The sequence below is a fragment of the Salvelinus fontinalis genome, chromosome 12 (assembly GCF_029448725.1).
Source record: "Salvelinus fontinalis isolate EN_2023a chromosome 12, ASM2944872v1, whole genome shotgun sequence".
Lineage (NCBI taxonomy): Eukaryota > Metazoa > Chordata > Actinopteri > Salmoniformes > Salmonidae > Salvelinus > Salvelinus fontinalis.
Genome location: NC_074676.1, coordinates 9,458,430 through 9,474,039, shown reverse-complemented (window position 1 = coordinate 9,474,039; position 15,610 = coordinate 9,458,430). Strand labels below are relative to the sequence as shown.

The 15,610-nt window shown below is 40.6% G+C and overlaps 2 protein-coding genes across 7 annotated transcripts in view; one reads left to right on the top strand and one right to left on the bottom strand.

Moving 5' to 3' along the window:
- Positions 1-10,130, top strand: part of LOC129866753 (neuron navigator 2-like) — a 140,205-nt gene extending 130,075 nt beyond the window's left edge. For all 6 annotated transcript variants that reach the window (XM_055939595.1, XM_055939594.1, XM_055939591.1 and 3 more), the window contains 6 exons: positions 4,763-4,917; positions 5,097-5,168; positions 5,411-5,607; positions 5,853-5,971; positions 7,721-7,924; positions 8,214-10,130. In XM_055939595.1, the coding sequence (XP_055795570.1) occupies positions 4,763-4,917; positions 5,097-5,168; positions 5,411-5,607; positions 5,853-5,971; positions 7,721-7,924; positions 8,214-8,348 (882 nt within the window). In that variant the 3' untranslated portion in view covers positions 8,349-10,130. The remainder of the gene's footprint in view (positions 1-4,762; positions 4,918-5,096; positions 5,169-5,410; positions 5,608-5,852; positions 5,972-7,720; positions 7,925-8,213) is intronic.
- Positions 10,131-10,600: 470 nt separating this feature from the next.
- Positions 10,601-14,703, bottom strand: LOC129866755 (homeobox protein DBX1-B-like). The gene is made up of 4 exons (XM_055939597.1): positions 14,176-14,703; positions 13,894-13,998; positions 11,481-11,683; positions 10,601-11,309 (listed from the first exon to the last, which is right to left on the bottom strand). The coding sequence occupies exons 1-4, from the start codon at positions 14,540-14,542 to the stop codon at positions 11,001-11,003; spliced, it is 984 nt and encodes a 327-aa protein (XP_055795572.1). The 5' UTR covers positions 14,543-14,703; the 3' UTR covers positions 10,601-11,000.
- Positions 14,704-15,610: the final 907 nt, after the last annotated feature.

Here is a 15,610-nt window from a genome sequence, read left to right as displayed (position 1 = left end):
TTTTATTTTTAACTTCACCAATTTGAACTATTTGTCCATTACATGAAATCCAAATAACAATCAATTTAAATGACAGGTTGTAATGAAACAAAATAGGAAAAACGCCAAGGGGGATGAATACCTTTACAAGTACCCTTGTTCTCTTGGGACATCATCTGCAGGCAGGGTTTCACAGCTCTCTGTCTGAGGACAGAAAACATCAAAGAAACAGGTTTCATTATATACTCAAATTAGACGGCACTGAATATTATGTTGCTACATGTATATCTCTGTCCTAAGTTTCTCTCTAGGGACTGGTACTAGAGAGTATTTTCATAATGTCCTCCCATGAAGGTACTTGCCCTATCCAGAGTAGTCTACTCTCTCCCTTCTCTGACAGCTGGAGCTGCTAACGTTAATCTGTTCACCTTCCATGGCTGTTAGCTACATATGTGTTTTGAGTTTTCAATGATACATACATCAAGATAGCTAATATGAAGTTATTTTTTTATTTAACTAGCCAAGTCAAATAATATTTTTATTTACAATGACGGCCTACCCTGGCGACGCTGGGCTAATTGGGAGTCCCATAGGGTGGCGCACAATCACAGCCAGATGTGATTGAACCAGGTATTGCAGTGATGCTTCTTGCACTGAAATTCAGTGTCTTAGCCCACTGTGCCACTCGGAAGTTAGCTTGCTGTTGATATTGATTTTCACTTAGCTAGTTATACCGTATGTAAAGTTGGCTAGCTAGCTAGGTACCACGTTTCAGGTAAGATCCAGATGCAGACAGTGTCGAAGTAACAAAAGTGTATTACTAAAACAGGGGCAGGCAAAATGACAGGTCAGAGGCAAGCAGAGGTCAGTAATCCAGAACGGGTGCAAAAGGTACAGAACGGCAGGCAGGCTCAGGGTCAGAGCAGGCAGGAGTCAATAATCCAGTGTGGTGTGACAAGGTACAGAACGGCAGGCAGGCTCAGAGCAGGCAGGAGTCAATAATCCAGTGTGGTGTGACAAGGTACAGAACGGCAGGCAGGCTCAGAGCAGGCAGGAGTCAATAATCCAGTGTGGTGTTGCAAGGTACAGAATGGCAGGCAGGCTCAGGGCAGGCAGAAATGTCAAAACCGGGAAAAACTTAAACAGAGACTAGAACAGACAGGAGCAAGGGGGAAAACACTGGTAGGTTTCACGAAACAAAATGAACTGTCAACAGACAATCAGAGAACACAGGTATAAATACGCTGGGGATAATAGGGAAGATGGGCAACACCTGGAGAGAGGTGGAGACAAGCACAAAGACAGGTGAAACAGATCAGGGTGTGACACTAGATAACATTACATTAGACGCTCATTTGGGTTTAGCCAGCACACTAACATGAAGTTACTGTAGCAAGCTAGCTAGCTAATAATATATTGTTTTTGATCATTTTCTAAATGTATTTATTAACTTGTAAATATAAATATGTTCTCCCACTACCTCCATTTTCTGGGTCCTAAGAAAAACTAAATAAATGGGAAATCTTCATGATATTTTTGGTGGTAGCAAAATGCAGCCAGCTAGTGATGGGATGATTAATACCGGAGCTCTGATGCCATTTTCAAAGCATACTGATTCGACACAATTTATCAAAGCAAAGATTATGGATTTCCTGACAAGATACATTTCTCTTCACCCTAACAACGAGAGTCGTTGTCTGCAAAGCAGCACTGTGGGCTGTTTAGCTCCCGCCTGTCCTTCCTTTGGATTGGTGGATACATATATTGTAATCCCATCAACCGTCTGTATTCAATAGAGAGAGATGCTATGCTATTAGCCTCATGTCATGAATATGTAGAGAACTCCGATATTTTCTCACAGTTGCCGGGATGTCAGGTGTCCAACTTGTGTCGGTACTCGTAACAACTTCAACATTACGAAACTTTTATTCCATCAAATAAACCTCATGTAGCAAATAGGCTATACATTTTTTTTACCTGCTGGAGGGAGGGAGATTTTCCGCCGAGTTGTGCCTCTCTCTTCCTCTTCCTCTCTGATCAAAGTAACAATACCACGTGCTAATGACGTTCAAAGCTTTGGACGTTACACTATCATCTGACAGGTGTTGGAACTCGTAACTGAGTGCACCAACCTCTGCTGAAAGGTTTTTGTTTTTATAACTAGATATTTCACCTTCTTAGCCAACCTAGTCTCAAATTCGTGACACTCCATTTAGTATGATATGTTACGTTTGGAATGGTTAAATAAGACAGATGGTTACTTAAGTCAAAAACGAAAGAAGGGTGGTTGGTTGGGGTGAATGAGGGGCGTTGTTCCAAAGGTCGCGAGTTTGAATCTCATCACAGACAGCTTTAGCATTTTATCTACATAGCAACTTACTACTTATTAGCTACTTTAAAACTACTTACCATGTTAGCTAACCCTTCCCCATCCCTAACCTTAACCCTCTAACCTAATGCCTAAACTTAACCCTAACCCCTAGCTTAGCTAACATTAGTGAACTAGCTAATGCTAGCCACCTAGCTAGAATCTGTAATATATCATACATTTAGCAAAATCATAACATATTGTACGTTTTGCAAATTCGTAAACATATTGTACGTTCTGCAAATGTGTAACATATAATACTAATTGTAATTCGTAACATATACAGGTGGGTGAGGGACATCCAAAAATGAATACATACCATATGAAACGTAACATATCATGCTCAATGATGTGTCTCTGAATTACGTACAGAATAATGTGAAATGCTCTGAGGTCAGGTTGCAACAGCAGGTGGAAAGATAGCTCAGGGCCTAGAGCCATATGCCAGAGGACTCTATCCTGAAATCATAGCACTTTTATAGAATCTTGACAGGATCGATTTACATGTTTTTTATTTCTTAAACAGTGATTGTAAATGAAACCGCTCTAGTATTATGGAACCAAAGTTTTTTGTTAATATGTAAAAGTGAGTTGAAAAAGTTTAATTCAAACCCAAGGCAAAGTCGACAAGTAGTTAACGTGTGATAAATTACTTTGTTTGATCCCTCAGTCAGTGGATCCTGCTGTGGCTTCCAAATGGACCACTGCTGGACACTACTTACAGACTTACTCAAGATATTATTCTCCATTTCTTACCGAACAGGTGGATCTGCCCATAGAGCAGCGAGTGAGTCTCTTGCCTTGTGGAAGCTCAGGATCAAATCCCTGTACAGATTACACATATTTTTGTTTAAAAAAAATTGAACCACTGGCAACATTGTATTTCTAACTTTTAAATGGTGAGTTTCAATAAACATAGGCTGTTCAGTTTTTTTATTTAACATCTTAAATCACGCAATGGAGCCAACGTCTTTTGTAAATGTTTTGTTTGTAACAAAAAATTGAGGTTGCTTGTTTCAAAGTAACATTACCATGTGATCAATGACGTCCGAAGCTTCGTTTGATCGCATGCTTTTTCGAACCGCATGTTGCAAAATGTGAGGTCCCACTGATTTCACCGTGGTGCCGGTGCTTTTTTGATGCAAAGTTGCGTTCAAACACTGACCTCTACTGGACACTTTATTTACACACATAGTTCCATTTCTTCCAGTTTATAGCACCTGAACGGTAGCTCAGCAGGTAGGGACAGGGATTTGGGATCAGACACCAGCATAGGCACAAAATCGAATTCTTGCTATGGTTGAATTTTTTTTAAACAATCAAACCACACTCTTCCTATTGTTGTTTATTAGTTTAGCATATGATAATCTTTTGTCTTCAGCATCCTAAATAATGAACCTGGAAGAAAAAAGGGAAACCTGGATGTGGTATTCCTATCCATTGAGCCATGACGTTTTGGGTGCAATGGGAAAATAAGTCTATGTAAACATCAAACATGCTTATATGTTACTAAGAACACTGTGATAAAAGCTCAGAGTAATGAACCATTTATTTGGCACAATTTGGGAAATGGGTGCAATTGCGGCCAACATTTCGGGGCGTTCCTGCATGTTGGCATTCCTGCATCTGCAGGAACTCCTCTTTATACTTCTATTGGTACATTTTTTTGTTAGGACTGGCGGAAGGCGGGGGCGCTCCGGTAAGGTAGATGGCTGTAATACACAATAACGTTGGATGCCAGCAGCCAATCAACCCCACAGAAGAAGGGGCAGGAGCGACAACGGTAGCTAGTTAGCCGTACACCGGTAGACAGTGTCCTTTGCCCCTGCCTGTCGGGCAATGTTTTCCAGCAGTTCTGTTAAAGACGGCGAGGACAGCTGTTCGGCAGGCGGGAGAAAAGGACGCTGTGTGCTAGCTTAGCCAGCTAGTCCTAAGGAGGACTTTGCTACACAGCAGGCGGTAGCCGGGGGCAACACTGTGTGCTATCTAACTAGTAAGCGTTCATGCAGGAACCAATGGGATGCTCGAGGGGAGACGTTCTTGCAGATGCAGGAATGCCCACATGCAGGAACGCCCCAAATTGCGGGCTGCAGTTGCACACTATTGGAATTTCATGAAAGCCCCAAAGGGTTCACAAAGCCTCGGTGTCTCATCACTACAGCCAGCCATGTGGAAGATTGGAGGACACACAGGGCACCAAAGTTCCAGCAGACTGACTCTGGTCTTCCAACATGGAGCCTGGTGTGGTTGCTCAGTGATTTGTGACGCAACTGCAACCCCTCTATAGATTCAATTCTTGTTATGTCATTAGTAATGTACTGTGGTATTTTAGAGGCTGTATGGGGAATCATTTTGTGGTTAATGTGGAAATGATTAACTGTGCTGTCTTTGTAAACTCTTCTCTCTGGTGTCCAGGAGCTGCGTCAGTACCTGTCTAACCTGGCTGACCATTGCAACAGTACGAGTCATGGGGTGGACATGCCCCTGGTGGTAATACTGGACAACCTGCACAACGTCAGCTCTCTAGGAGAGGTCTTCAATGGCCTGCTCAGCTGCAAGCACCACCAATGGTCAGTACACACACACACACACACACACACACACACACACACGCAAAGACTCACACACGCAGAGACACACAGACACACACACACAGGCTCACATACGGGCATACACACAGGTGCACGCACTCACACAGTGTTTATTTGCTTGCTCTTAATCTGAAATGTATTGCCTTGTTTGTTCACAGTCCTTATATCATTGGAACAATGAACCAGGCTACATCATCCACTCCCAACCTGCAGCTTCATCATAACTTCCGGTACATCATATCTATAATGTTGTATGTGTTACTGTCTTTTTTTCAGTTCCAAGATAATGTTATTTGATGTCATCTCTATTCTGAAATGTGAAAAGTAATTGATGTGTCATGTAGCCGCCACAAGAGGGCAGTATTTAAACATTGATATGTCCTCTGCCTAACCCTCGTTTGAGGAGGTCTGTTTGAACAGTAACTGATCACCCTCTCTGCTGTTGTCTGTTTCCTGTGTGTGTCCTCTCTAGGTGGGTGCTGTGTGCCAACCACACTGAGCCAGTGAAGGGCTTCCTGGGTCGGTTCCTGAGGAGGAGGCTGATGGAGACGGAGATCAGCAGCCGACAGCGCAACGCTGAGCTGGTGAGGATCATCGAGTGGATCCCTACTGTCTGGCATCACCTCAACCGCTTCCTGGAGTCCCACAGCTCCTCGGACGTCACCATTGGTAAGATTCACAGGAAATCACATTCATCCTTTTCTTTTCTCCTTTTGTTATTACATTATCTGGTCATATTCTTTTTACATTATGATTTAAGAAATAGATGAATAGACTGTACTTGAATGAATACGTACTTTTCAATTGTATATTTGAGATTTGTCAATAAAGAAAATATATAAGGGACAAGATTGAAGGTTCTATGGAATGAAAGGGATGTTTTGTTGACGTTTGTCTGTCTCTCTTCCTCCCAGGGCCTCGCCTCTTCCTGTCTTGTCCCATGGATGTGGAGGGATCCAGAGTGTGGTTCACAGATCTGTGGAACTATTCCATCATTCCCTACATGCTGGAGGCTGTCCGAGAGGGGCTGCAGGTAAAATGACATAACGCTTGAAATGTGGCATCAATTTACATTTGTAGTAGCGCTAGCCCTTTTAATAATGGTTTGTAAACTAGCGTACGGACACAGAGTGATACTACATAGAGTATACATAGAGTACATACAGTGCCTTCAGAAAGTTTTCACACCCTTTGACTTTTTCCACATTTAGTTTTGTTACAGCCTGAATTTAAAATGGATTAAATGTAGATGTTTGTGTCACTGGTCTACACACAATACCCCATTATGTTTTTCAAAATGCTTACAAATTAATTAAAAATTAAAAGCTGAAATGTTATCTGTAAGGTCCCTCAGTTGAGCAGTGAATTTCAAACACAGATTCAACCACGAAAACCAGGGAGGTTTTCCAATCCTTCACAAAGAAGGGCACCTATTGGTAGATTAAAAAAATTAAAAAGAAGACATTGAATATCCCTTTGAGCATGATGAAGTTATTAATTACATTTTGGATGGTGTATCAATACACCCAGGCACTACAAAGATACAGGCGTCCTTCCTAACTCAGTTGCCGGAGAGGAAGGAAACCGCTCAGGGATTTCACCATCAGGCCAATGGTGACTTTAAAACAGTTACAGAGTTTAATGGCTGTGATGGGAGAAAACTGAGGATGGATCAACAACACTGTATTTACTCCACAATACTAACCTAAATGACAGTGAAAAGAAGGAAACCTGTACACTAAAGTAATACTGCAAAAAAATTGCCAAAGGAATTAACTTATTTTCCTGAATACAGGCGCAAAGTTTTTTTTTCTTCATTTTTATACTTTTATCCCCTTTTTCTCCCCAATTTCGTAATATCCAATTGGTCGTTACATTGGTTGTAATCTAGAAGAAAAAGAAACGCACACCTATTTGGCGAGGTGCTGGCTAGCGGAGTGGAAAACTTGAAAATAAAGGAGAGCCGCACAACTCTAGGAGCTCAGATGCAAAAATACCCTGATGAAGACAGCTTGGCTGTCGAAACGTTGGACATTACATTTTTGCATCTGAACTCCTAGAGTGTGCGGCTCTCCTTTATTTTCAAGTTACATTGGTTGTCCCATCACTGCAACTCCCCTACAGACTCGGGAGGAAATTCCCTACAAATCCTAGAGGAAAACCTGTTTCAGTCTACTTTCCACCAGACAATGGGAGATGAATTCAACTTTCAACAGGACAATAACCTAAAACACAAGGCCAAACTGGAGTTGCTTACCAAGAAGACAGTGAATGTTCCTGAGTGGCCGAGTTACAGTTTTGACTTAAATCTGCTTGACAATCTATGGCATGACCTGAAAATGGTTGTCTAGCAATGATCAACAACCAATTTGACAGAGTTTGAAGAATATAGAAAATAATAATGGGCAAATGTTGCATAATCCAGGTGTGGAAAGCTTTTAGAGACTTACCCAGAAAGACTCACAGCTGTAATCACTACCAAAGGTGATTCTAACATGTATTGACAGGGGGTTGAATACTTATTTAATCAAGATATATTACTATTTTATTTAACATTTTTTACAAATGTTCGGATTTTTCTTCCACTTTGACATTAGAGTATTTTGTGTAGATTGCTGTCAAAAACTGACAATGAAATCCATTTTAATCCCACTTTGTAACACAACAAAAAGTCAAGGGGTGTGAATACTTTCTGAATGCACTGTTTATAATAAGCTGACACACACTTACTGTTTTTAATGAAAATCACTTAGCAGTTGTTATGATTCTGTCGGTCTTCCAGATGTATGGGAGGAGAGCTCCGTGGGAGGATCCAGCACGGTGGGTGATGGAGAGCTACCCCTGGGCAGCCAGCCCCCTGCAGCACGAATGGCCCCAGCTGCTGCAGCTCCGGCCAGAGGACGTAGGCTTCGATGGATACTCAATCTCCAAAGATGGCTGTCCCAGAAAACAGCTTCCCCAGGGATGCACAGACGGAGACCCCCTGGTACGTTGATATAAGGCTTACACCTCCTGTTAACGTTTCTGACAATCTTTAACCCAAATATTGGTTGGATTTGGAAATAATCAAGAAAGTATGTTTGGTATGGCATTACACAATAATCCTGTATGTGGTGATGGTCTGTATGGACAAAGGTTTGACTTGATATTTGTATCCAAGAACATACTATTTAAAAACACCTTATTGAAAGACTATCTATGGCTTTATGTTCCGCATGAGTGTCAGGTTGTTGCCTACATACAATCTGACCTCTGACCTCTATAAATCTCCACAGATGAACATGCTGATGAGGTTAAAGGAGGCAGCCCACTGCTCCGGCAGCACTCAGAGTTACGACAGCGACTCCAACAGCAACCAGGATCCCCATGAAGACAACATGCTGGATTCACCACTGGAGTACACACTATGAGTCTCCCTCTGTCGGCTAGTACTCACTCTGGGAAACATCCTAAAGGAACATACCTTTTGCGTTAATCATCCATTGATATGAGGTTCAATGTTCGGTTATGTATTTCAAGTTAGAATTTGACCTCTGCGATTTCATGTCTTTAGGCAGTCAGAGCATCTTATCTACCAGTTGTAACTCACTATTTACACTGTGTACTGATACATAATAGAATAAATAGATTTACTGGGTGGAGGTAACCCGAGATGAAAAACCCAGTCGAAGTTCAATAACCTGAATAATTTCAACTCAGTATTTCTACTGTTTTCAGTGTTTATTAGGAGTCTGTTTACAGTCCCAGACAAAGACACTCAGCCATATAAATGAATGACGTAGTTTATGAGGCATCAAACCAGTTGCCTTGACTGTGACCTAACCTAGGCTATAGCTATGTGGTCCAAACTGAGTAGCAAAAACTGTACATACATTCACTCAGCTTCACAGAGCTTGACCTGTGTGCATTTTCTTAGTGAAGAGACATCTTTTTGGTGCTTAACTTTCAAATGATGCCTTGCTACCTTTATAACAACGGTGGTCACATGCATTGACAATGCCTTTGATATACTTGATTTCTATAGAGGCGGTGCAGAGTTTAGGGGCTGCTAACATGCTCATACTTTGATGAAAATGACTCCACATCGTTTATGTGCAGCTAGCTGGTAGCGAAAAGGTCTAGGCTTTTGTTATGGATATCTTGAAATCAGTGATACTTTTAGGATTTTTGGTGCTCTCCTGAGGAAGATGAGAACTTTACACCTCATGAGCGTTTCAAACAGTATCCCAAAAGCCCTAGTTTGTCTTTTGTTCAGCTCTAGACAGAGCTCCATCCCTGCATGAAATGTTCCAACACAGTGTTTCCCTATATAGAGGCACATTGGACATATAGACCCACATCTGAAAGGTCTCTGGCTAGAAAAGGATCAGAGCGACTGCATGGCTTTGAGACGGAGGCGGGCATGTCTAGTCGCTCACTCTGAAGAATTAGCACCGGTTCCATTTGCGTCCAGTGTTAATGGGATCCTCTGTGTTGCTGTATTGGAGTGACTAGGCTTTATTCCCTCATAAGATGGAGTATTCTTAGAGCAGCTTACTCTACTAAGAGGTACCACTTTGGTTGCTCCCCCTCACAATGTCCCCATTATCTGTCAGTGTTGTTGCTATTCATCCCATGAGTGTTCTTAGTAACAAATTCTTTGCAACATTCATTTGGAACTTTCGACTGAAACCAAAACAGTTTACTTGTATTTTTAAGTATTGTCAAGATTTGTATTGCAGGTACATTGATCTGTGAATATTTTTGCAAGGTTTGAATTTTCACTAGCATATCTTACTGGACTGTAAAGGGTGGTGCAAGCACAAATCAAAATGGTTGTTTGTCTTTTCTTGGTCCCACACAGTTAGGATGTTGGAATGATGTGAAAGGTATGCTATTGAATCTAGTGGTTGATAATTGTTGAATTCTTTGATATGTGAATTTTGTTTATGCACATTTTTATTTTGTAATGTGAAGATGTACACATTTGATCTGAATGCCACGTTTTCAAAACATTTTCTATACATCTTTTACTGAACTACAGAGTAATGTGTGTAGGCCTACAGTTAGGTTTCCTCCATAGGTTGTTCCTTTCTCTATAAGAGTGAAAAACTATGAGACTGTGAGAATAAATCTGGTCCCAATACTGTACTTTCCATCTTTCATATTTTTTTATTCATAGAGAAATCAATAAACCAGTGTTTATTTATTAAGTTGTTTTAAAATGGTAAAAGTTTTATTTGACCTCACATGGTTTTAAATATTGTTCAGCAATGTTCAGTATGTCAGTATGTTGAACTCATTTCAAGTGTCTCAACTCAGTAGCATTGTTGGAAATAACGCAATGGCCTGTTATTATTTAGGCTACTCATGTGACTGACGTCCTGGTGTATAGCCCTATACTGGGGCGGCAGGTAGCCTAGTGGTTAGAGGGTTGGACTAGTAACTGTCATTTCTAAGGCAATAGAAGACACTGCCCTCTCTCATACTGACCTCTGTCTTTCTTATGAGAAGAAAAGCAAAAAAAGCAGTGACAAACCTTATCAATCATTGTTTACTTGTTATAGTGGGAATATAATGAAACTATTTAAGTGTTATTCTGTTTGTTGTACCATTGTCAAGAAAGCAGCAGTTGTTCTTTACATTTTAGTTTTATTTGAAAAAATACTCTCAAAGCACAACATTTAAACAAAGCATACAAATAATATATTTATTTTTAAGTTATAGATTTAACATCTACATAGATTAAAAGCAATGCATCTAATATACGCATTTAAGTCAGGTATAATCCTCTTGGTATAAAAATGGCCCTTACAAAATATGGTACAAATAGCAAAAGCTGCAAGAATACATCTAATTTATTAAGTGAATCCCTTAATAAGTACTAAAATATCTACCACAACCAATATGGCGCCTACATTTACGTATAGGCTAGGTGAATTGGTAATATCACAGACAAATAATATGCTCAAATCAAAGGATGCGTGGATCTAATTTGGGTAATAATGTCTATATACAATATACGCAACAATTACATGTGATCAAACAACTTTATACAAACATAATGTATGTATTATTTATAATTAAGACACTGTAATCTCTTCCTCCTCTGATTCTGAGAAGTCGGAGTGCTTGCTGGAGTTGCAAGGCGAAGAGAGGTGCGACTCCACACTGTTCAAAAGTTCGCCCTCTGATGGAGAGCGGCAGAATGCCGCGCGCGGGCTGAACGCGTCTACCTCCTCCTCGCAAGACTTCTTCCCGACGTCACTGAGGTCCGGGTGGGGGTTCATCTTAGTTGGAAGGGTTTGCTCCCGGCAACCTCCGGACGACAACAACTCCCTCTCTTTGCAATTGCGCCATTTCATTCTTCTGTTTTGGAACCATATTTTCACCTTGAAAGATATATTTAATATTATAATGCTATCTAATCATGGTTTATTCAAATAACAATATTATAACATGCCAGTAATCAAACTAACATAAAAGGAATGTTTTACATTGATGGGGGTCTATTGGTCTTATTCACTTAGGCTACTGGTTGTTTTTGTATTTTTTTTTTTTACCTGTGAGTCTTTAAGCCCAAGTTTTGCAGCCAGCTTCTTTCTGTCTGGTTTGCTGATGTATTTCTGTTTCTGAAACATTTTCTCCAGGGCTTTGCGCTGGACATCAGAGAACACTGCCCGTCGTAGCATCCCCCTCCTGGGCTTTCCTCTTGCAGCCAGCGGCCATGAAAATGTACCGGGGATAGGAATCACTGAAGAGGATGCTAAAAGTAAAGAAAAAAACATACCATTAGCTTTGCGTCGTGTCATTCCAGGAAATGCACACATAGGCTAACAAAGTAGTCTTGCTTAACAAAGTAGCCTAGCCTTCTTTTTTTCAGGAAGTGGGTGGGGGGGATAAACGTGCATAAAAGCGAATTCTTTCGTAGTCTAAAGCAAAGTCTCTCGAAGTCTATAAATGTTGACGGGTTTTTTGTTCTTAAGTTCTTAAATGCAGCCCGTCTGAATGAATTGGCACGAAGCAGCTAATTAGCACATTGCTTGGTACCTTATAGCATTGGTATGGTAAAAAGGCAGAGTATCCCATTCGAAAGCTCCAATGAAAGATAGAGGGGCTGATGAAGCGTGAACGGTAATTGTGTAGTAATGAACTAACTGAAAAAGGCTTAGGACAGGACACTAAAGCCATACATTACTGCCACAAAAGAGATTTATACTTTCAAACTAAACACAACCGTATGCCTAGATCATCTGGCCCCGGTTTCCCAATAGCGATTCTAATGGCTTACCCTCTAATAAAGCACTGGCCTAAATCACATATTTGGCACATAATTGCGCACATGTTGTTACACATCATGAAATATATTGAGGCAGATATTTACATAGCCTAGGATACAGTAGCCTACAATTAGCTAAATATAACTAAATAGATTGATCATGATATTGATTTCGAAAGTCAACGATTGAAATACATAGGCCTATGTAGTCTACTGTTTTATATTTGAATGCAGTCCCCTCTGTTTTCAATTTAAGTCTATTTTTATCCTACGCGTGTTTGTAACAATTGATAAGACATTGGCTAGTTTGTATTTATAGGCAACTTCGTTCTGGAGTTATCGGTGGTCACAGAGAGACAGATACTGTAGGGCCTGCACATCTTGATATGTTTAGTGGAAATCCTCTGTGTATGAAGTGACGCGGAAGGGCAAAAAGCATCTAAAGACGCTCTTAGCTGTTCTACGTGGTCTGAGGCAGTCGGTAAATAACGAGCGTTTTCAATTGCAACTTTAGTAGGCCTTTTGGGAAACAGCTCAGATATTTAGAGCTCTATTCAATCTGTATCGCTGAAGCGTTACTAATTGCGCCATATAGGCTACATTTAAAAGTAATTTCCTATTGAGCCGACATATGCAGCTTTTACCGTGAATGCTGTCTCAGCCAACACGGGAACTTTGCCTTTAAATTTCAATCACGCTGTAACTCTGAACTTCTGTGATACGGATTGAATAGAGCCCTTGGCGATGCTCCTACAAAAATTCTAACGATGAACTTAAGCCTTTAAAATGCTTTTAGGAAATTGGGTCCAGGAGAATAGCCTACTGATGGCTGGGCCTTATTTTTGTCCCATCATTTTCATTTTTGTCCCATCATTTTCATTAAATGAACACAAAAAGCTATTCATAAGGCTGAAGTTGTTTTATTGATCTCAAAAGAAGCCGTCTTAACCCAGATCTGTACCTTATAGCGTAGCCATTTTAGGTTCTTCTTATCACTATCTTTATTGTTGGCTATTCAAACGCCAAAGGGTGTGTGAATTCACTATAGCTGTGTGGGAAATAATACACTTATTCTTAATCTTGAAATATTTAAACCCTAGCATTGTAGCATTAGCTAGCCTGTCATTATAGTTTAATTACATTACTCCAGGATCCTGTGCCATTTATTGTTTGCTAACTTTAGATTTCTCACAACAGCACTATGCATAAACATGCATGACACTCTATGTGGTCTTGTGAGAATATTGAAATAGTGAATAGCCTCTAATGGGGAATTAGTCCATGACTGGTAAATGCCTATCAACAGCATGTTTAAGTCAAGTGTGGCTTCCCGGAGGGAGCTGACCAATTGGTCATGGTGCTGAAAGCTTTGTGAGTTATCAGTAGCTAAGTTCACTGGCTCGGTGGGAAAAATAAGCAATGAAGAGACGCCAGCAGCTTCCTTGTGAGAGGGGATCCGCCTCAAATTTAGACCATGACAATTGCGGCTAATTTGTAGATTAGGGGGACTGATGCAAAATGTCAGCACTGCTAAATAGGGCTTCAAATTGGCGAGACTGATTCCACGACGTTCTACGGCTCCCAACCTCTGAACTAATGATTGTATTCTCCTTAGGTTCAACTAATAAAGGCAGATTGTTGTTAGGTTCAACAACATCAGCTGAATACATGGGCATGACAGGGTTAAGTGGATTTACCTGGAAAATATGATGCTCTGATGAAGGGATGAAACGAACAGTCAAAATATGGCAGAGGGAAGGCTTTTGCGTGCATGGCATGATGCATTAAACGTGGAGACGACGCTGTGATTCAAAATGAAAGAAACATTTACATTAATTGACTGTCGTTTCGTTAAATCATACAGACAAAATATACATAATATTCATGCATTTGCATAAATTCAAAGCAGCTCGCCTGTTTGTAGGCTAAATTCACTCTGACAATTTTCACATTAGCCTATACTTTCGCAATAATCTTACCGTTTCTCGTTGATGGTGCTAGGATGGCATTAACTCCAAACTTCAGATAGTTAGGGTCGTGGTTGATGGAGAGTGCGGTCTGAGTAGAACCCGTTCTTGTCTGTGCTAAAGTGGAGATGACAGCTTGGTGAGTGTGATGACTGCAGGTCAGCGTGGTGGCTCCTGATGCCAGGGGAGACACGCTGGGTGAGGGAATCGTCCGGTGGAAGTAGCTCACTGGCCGACTGATCCGCAACAGGTCCTCCACCAAAAAGCTAGAGTGGGCGGGGAAAGCTGAATGCAAGGACTGGGGCAGAGAGAGAGCCGCCGGCGGTCGAAGTAGACTTGGGCATATAGCGGGAGGCACAAGTGCACTAGGGAACATCATTGCTCAGTTTGGATGGGTAAAGTAAAAGTAACTGTAAAGAGCCCTTTCTCACTGAAGGAGTTTCCCTCGCCTATAGGATCCAAGTGGAAAGACTCACAGTTCTCTTCTGGCCCTTCCCTTTAGAAGAAGGGTTTTATAGTGGACCTTTACCAAAGCCCTTTCGAAACTGACAGCCTAACAATGAAGTTCAACAAAGTTCTCGACGTGAATTTCTTTCAGGGGAAATTCAGTGCCTCCTGATTGGTCCGAATAAACAATTTATGATTGGATTAGACTTCATAAGCAAAGACTAGACAATGTCCTTTAACAAAGAAAGTGTAGTCATCCGTTTTACATATACTTACCACTCTGGTATAACTTTCACTGTGATACTGGTGGCAGCACACACAAACTAATAAAAAAGGTTATTTTTAAAGGACTCCAAACAACGTTAGTCTGTGAATAGGGGGTTTATAAAAAATGATCTATTCAATTAATTTGAGCACCTAACTGCATAATGTCGTTAGTTTCGTACTTGTTAGAGGAACGATGATAATATCGTGATTCCCTCATTTCTATTAGGATGCATTGCAATGTGAGACAATTTGCCTGACCACAAAAGTTGATTGTAAAATGCCATAATTGTAAATATTAAACGCATTCACTTGTATTCAAAATATTGTTGTAGTTAGGCTATTGTTTTATTATTAGGGTATTATTGTTATTATTATGTATGATGATAATGATTTGATGATGATCATAATTATTATTGTTTTTGTGATGATTATTATCAACCTACTGTATTTTCATTTTTTGTATGACCTTTTTCTCTCGTTAAAAAAAAAAATGTAGCATATTCAGTAGGATATTATGAGCACAATAGGCTTTGTCATCTGTACCAATCAGTTTTTCTCATTGAAAATCAGACAGGTTTCATATCCGAGCATTTTAACTGGTGTGTTAAAAACTGGTGATCTGAGCGATCACGTTTGATGTCGCTGCTCCCGCTGAAAATAATGTGCAGCTCTGGCCTTGGCGCTCTTATGTCTTATCAATGAAGTAACTGTCAAACGCAACAACAACAAAAAT

Bases quoted from the DNA above. Each gene is read 5' to 3' on its own strand.
- LOC129866755 (XM_055939597.1), bottom strand. From the start codon at position 14,542: ATGATGTTCCCTAGTGCACTTGTGCCTCCCGCTATATGCCCAAGTCTA. The intron at 11,684-13,893 runs GTAAATCCACTT...CTTTACTTTTAG, and splicing joins CAGAGCATCATATTTTCCAG to CATCCTCTTCAGTGATTCCT. The intron at 11,310-11,480 runs GTAAAAAAAAAA...ATATCTTTCAAG, and splicing joins TTGGGCTTAAAGACTCACAG to GTGAAAATATGGTTCCAAAA.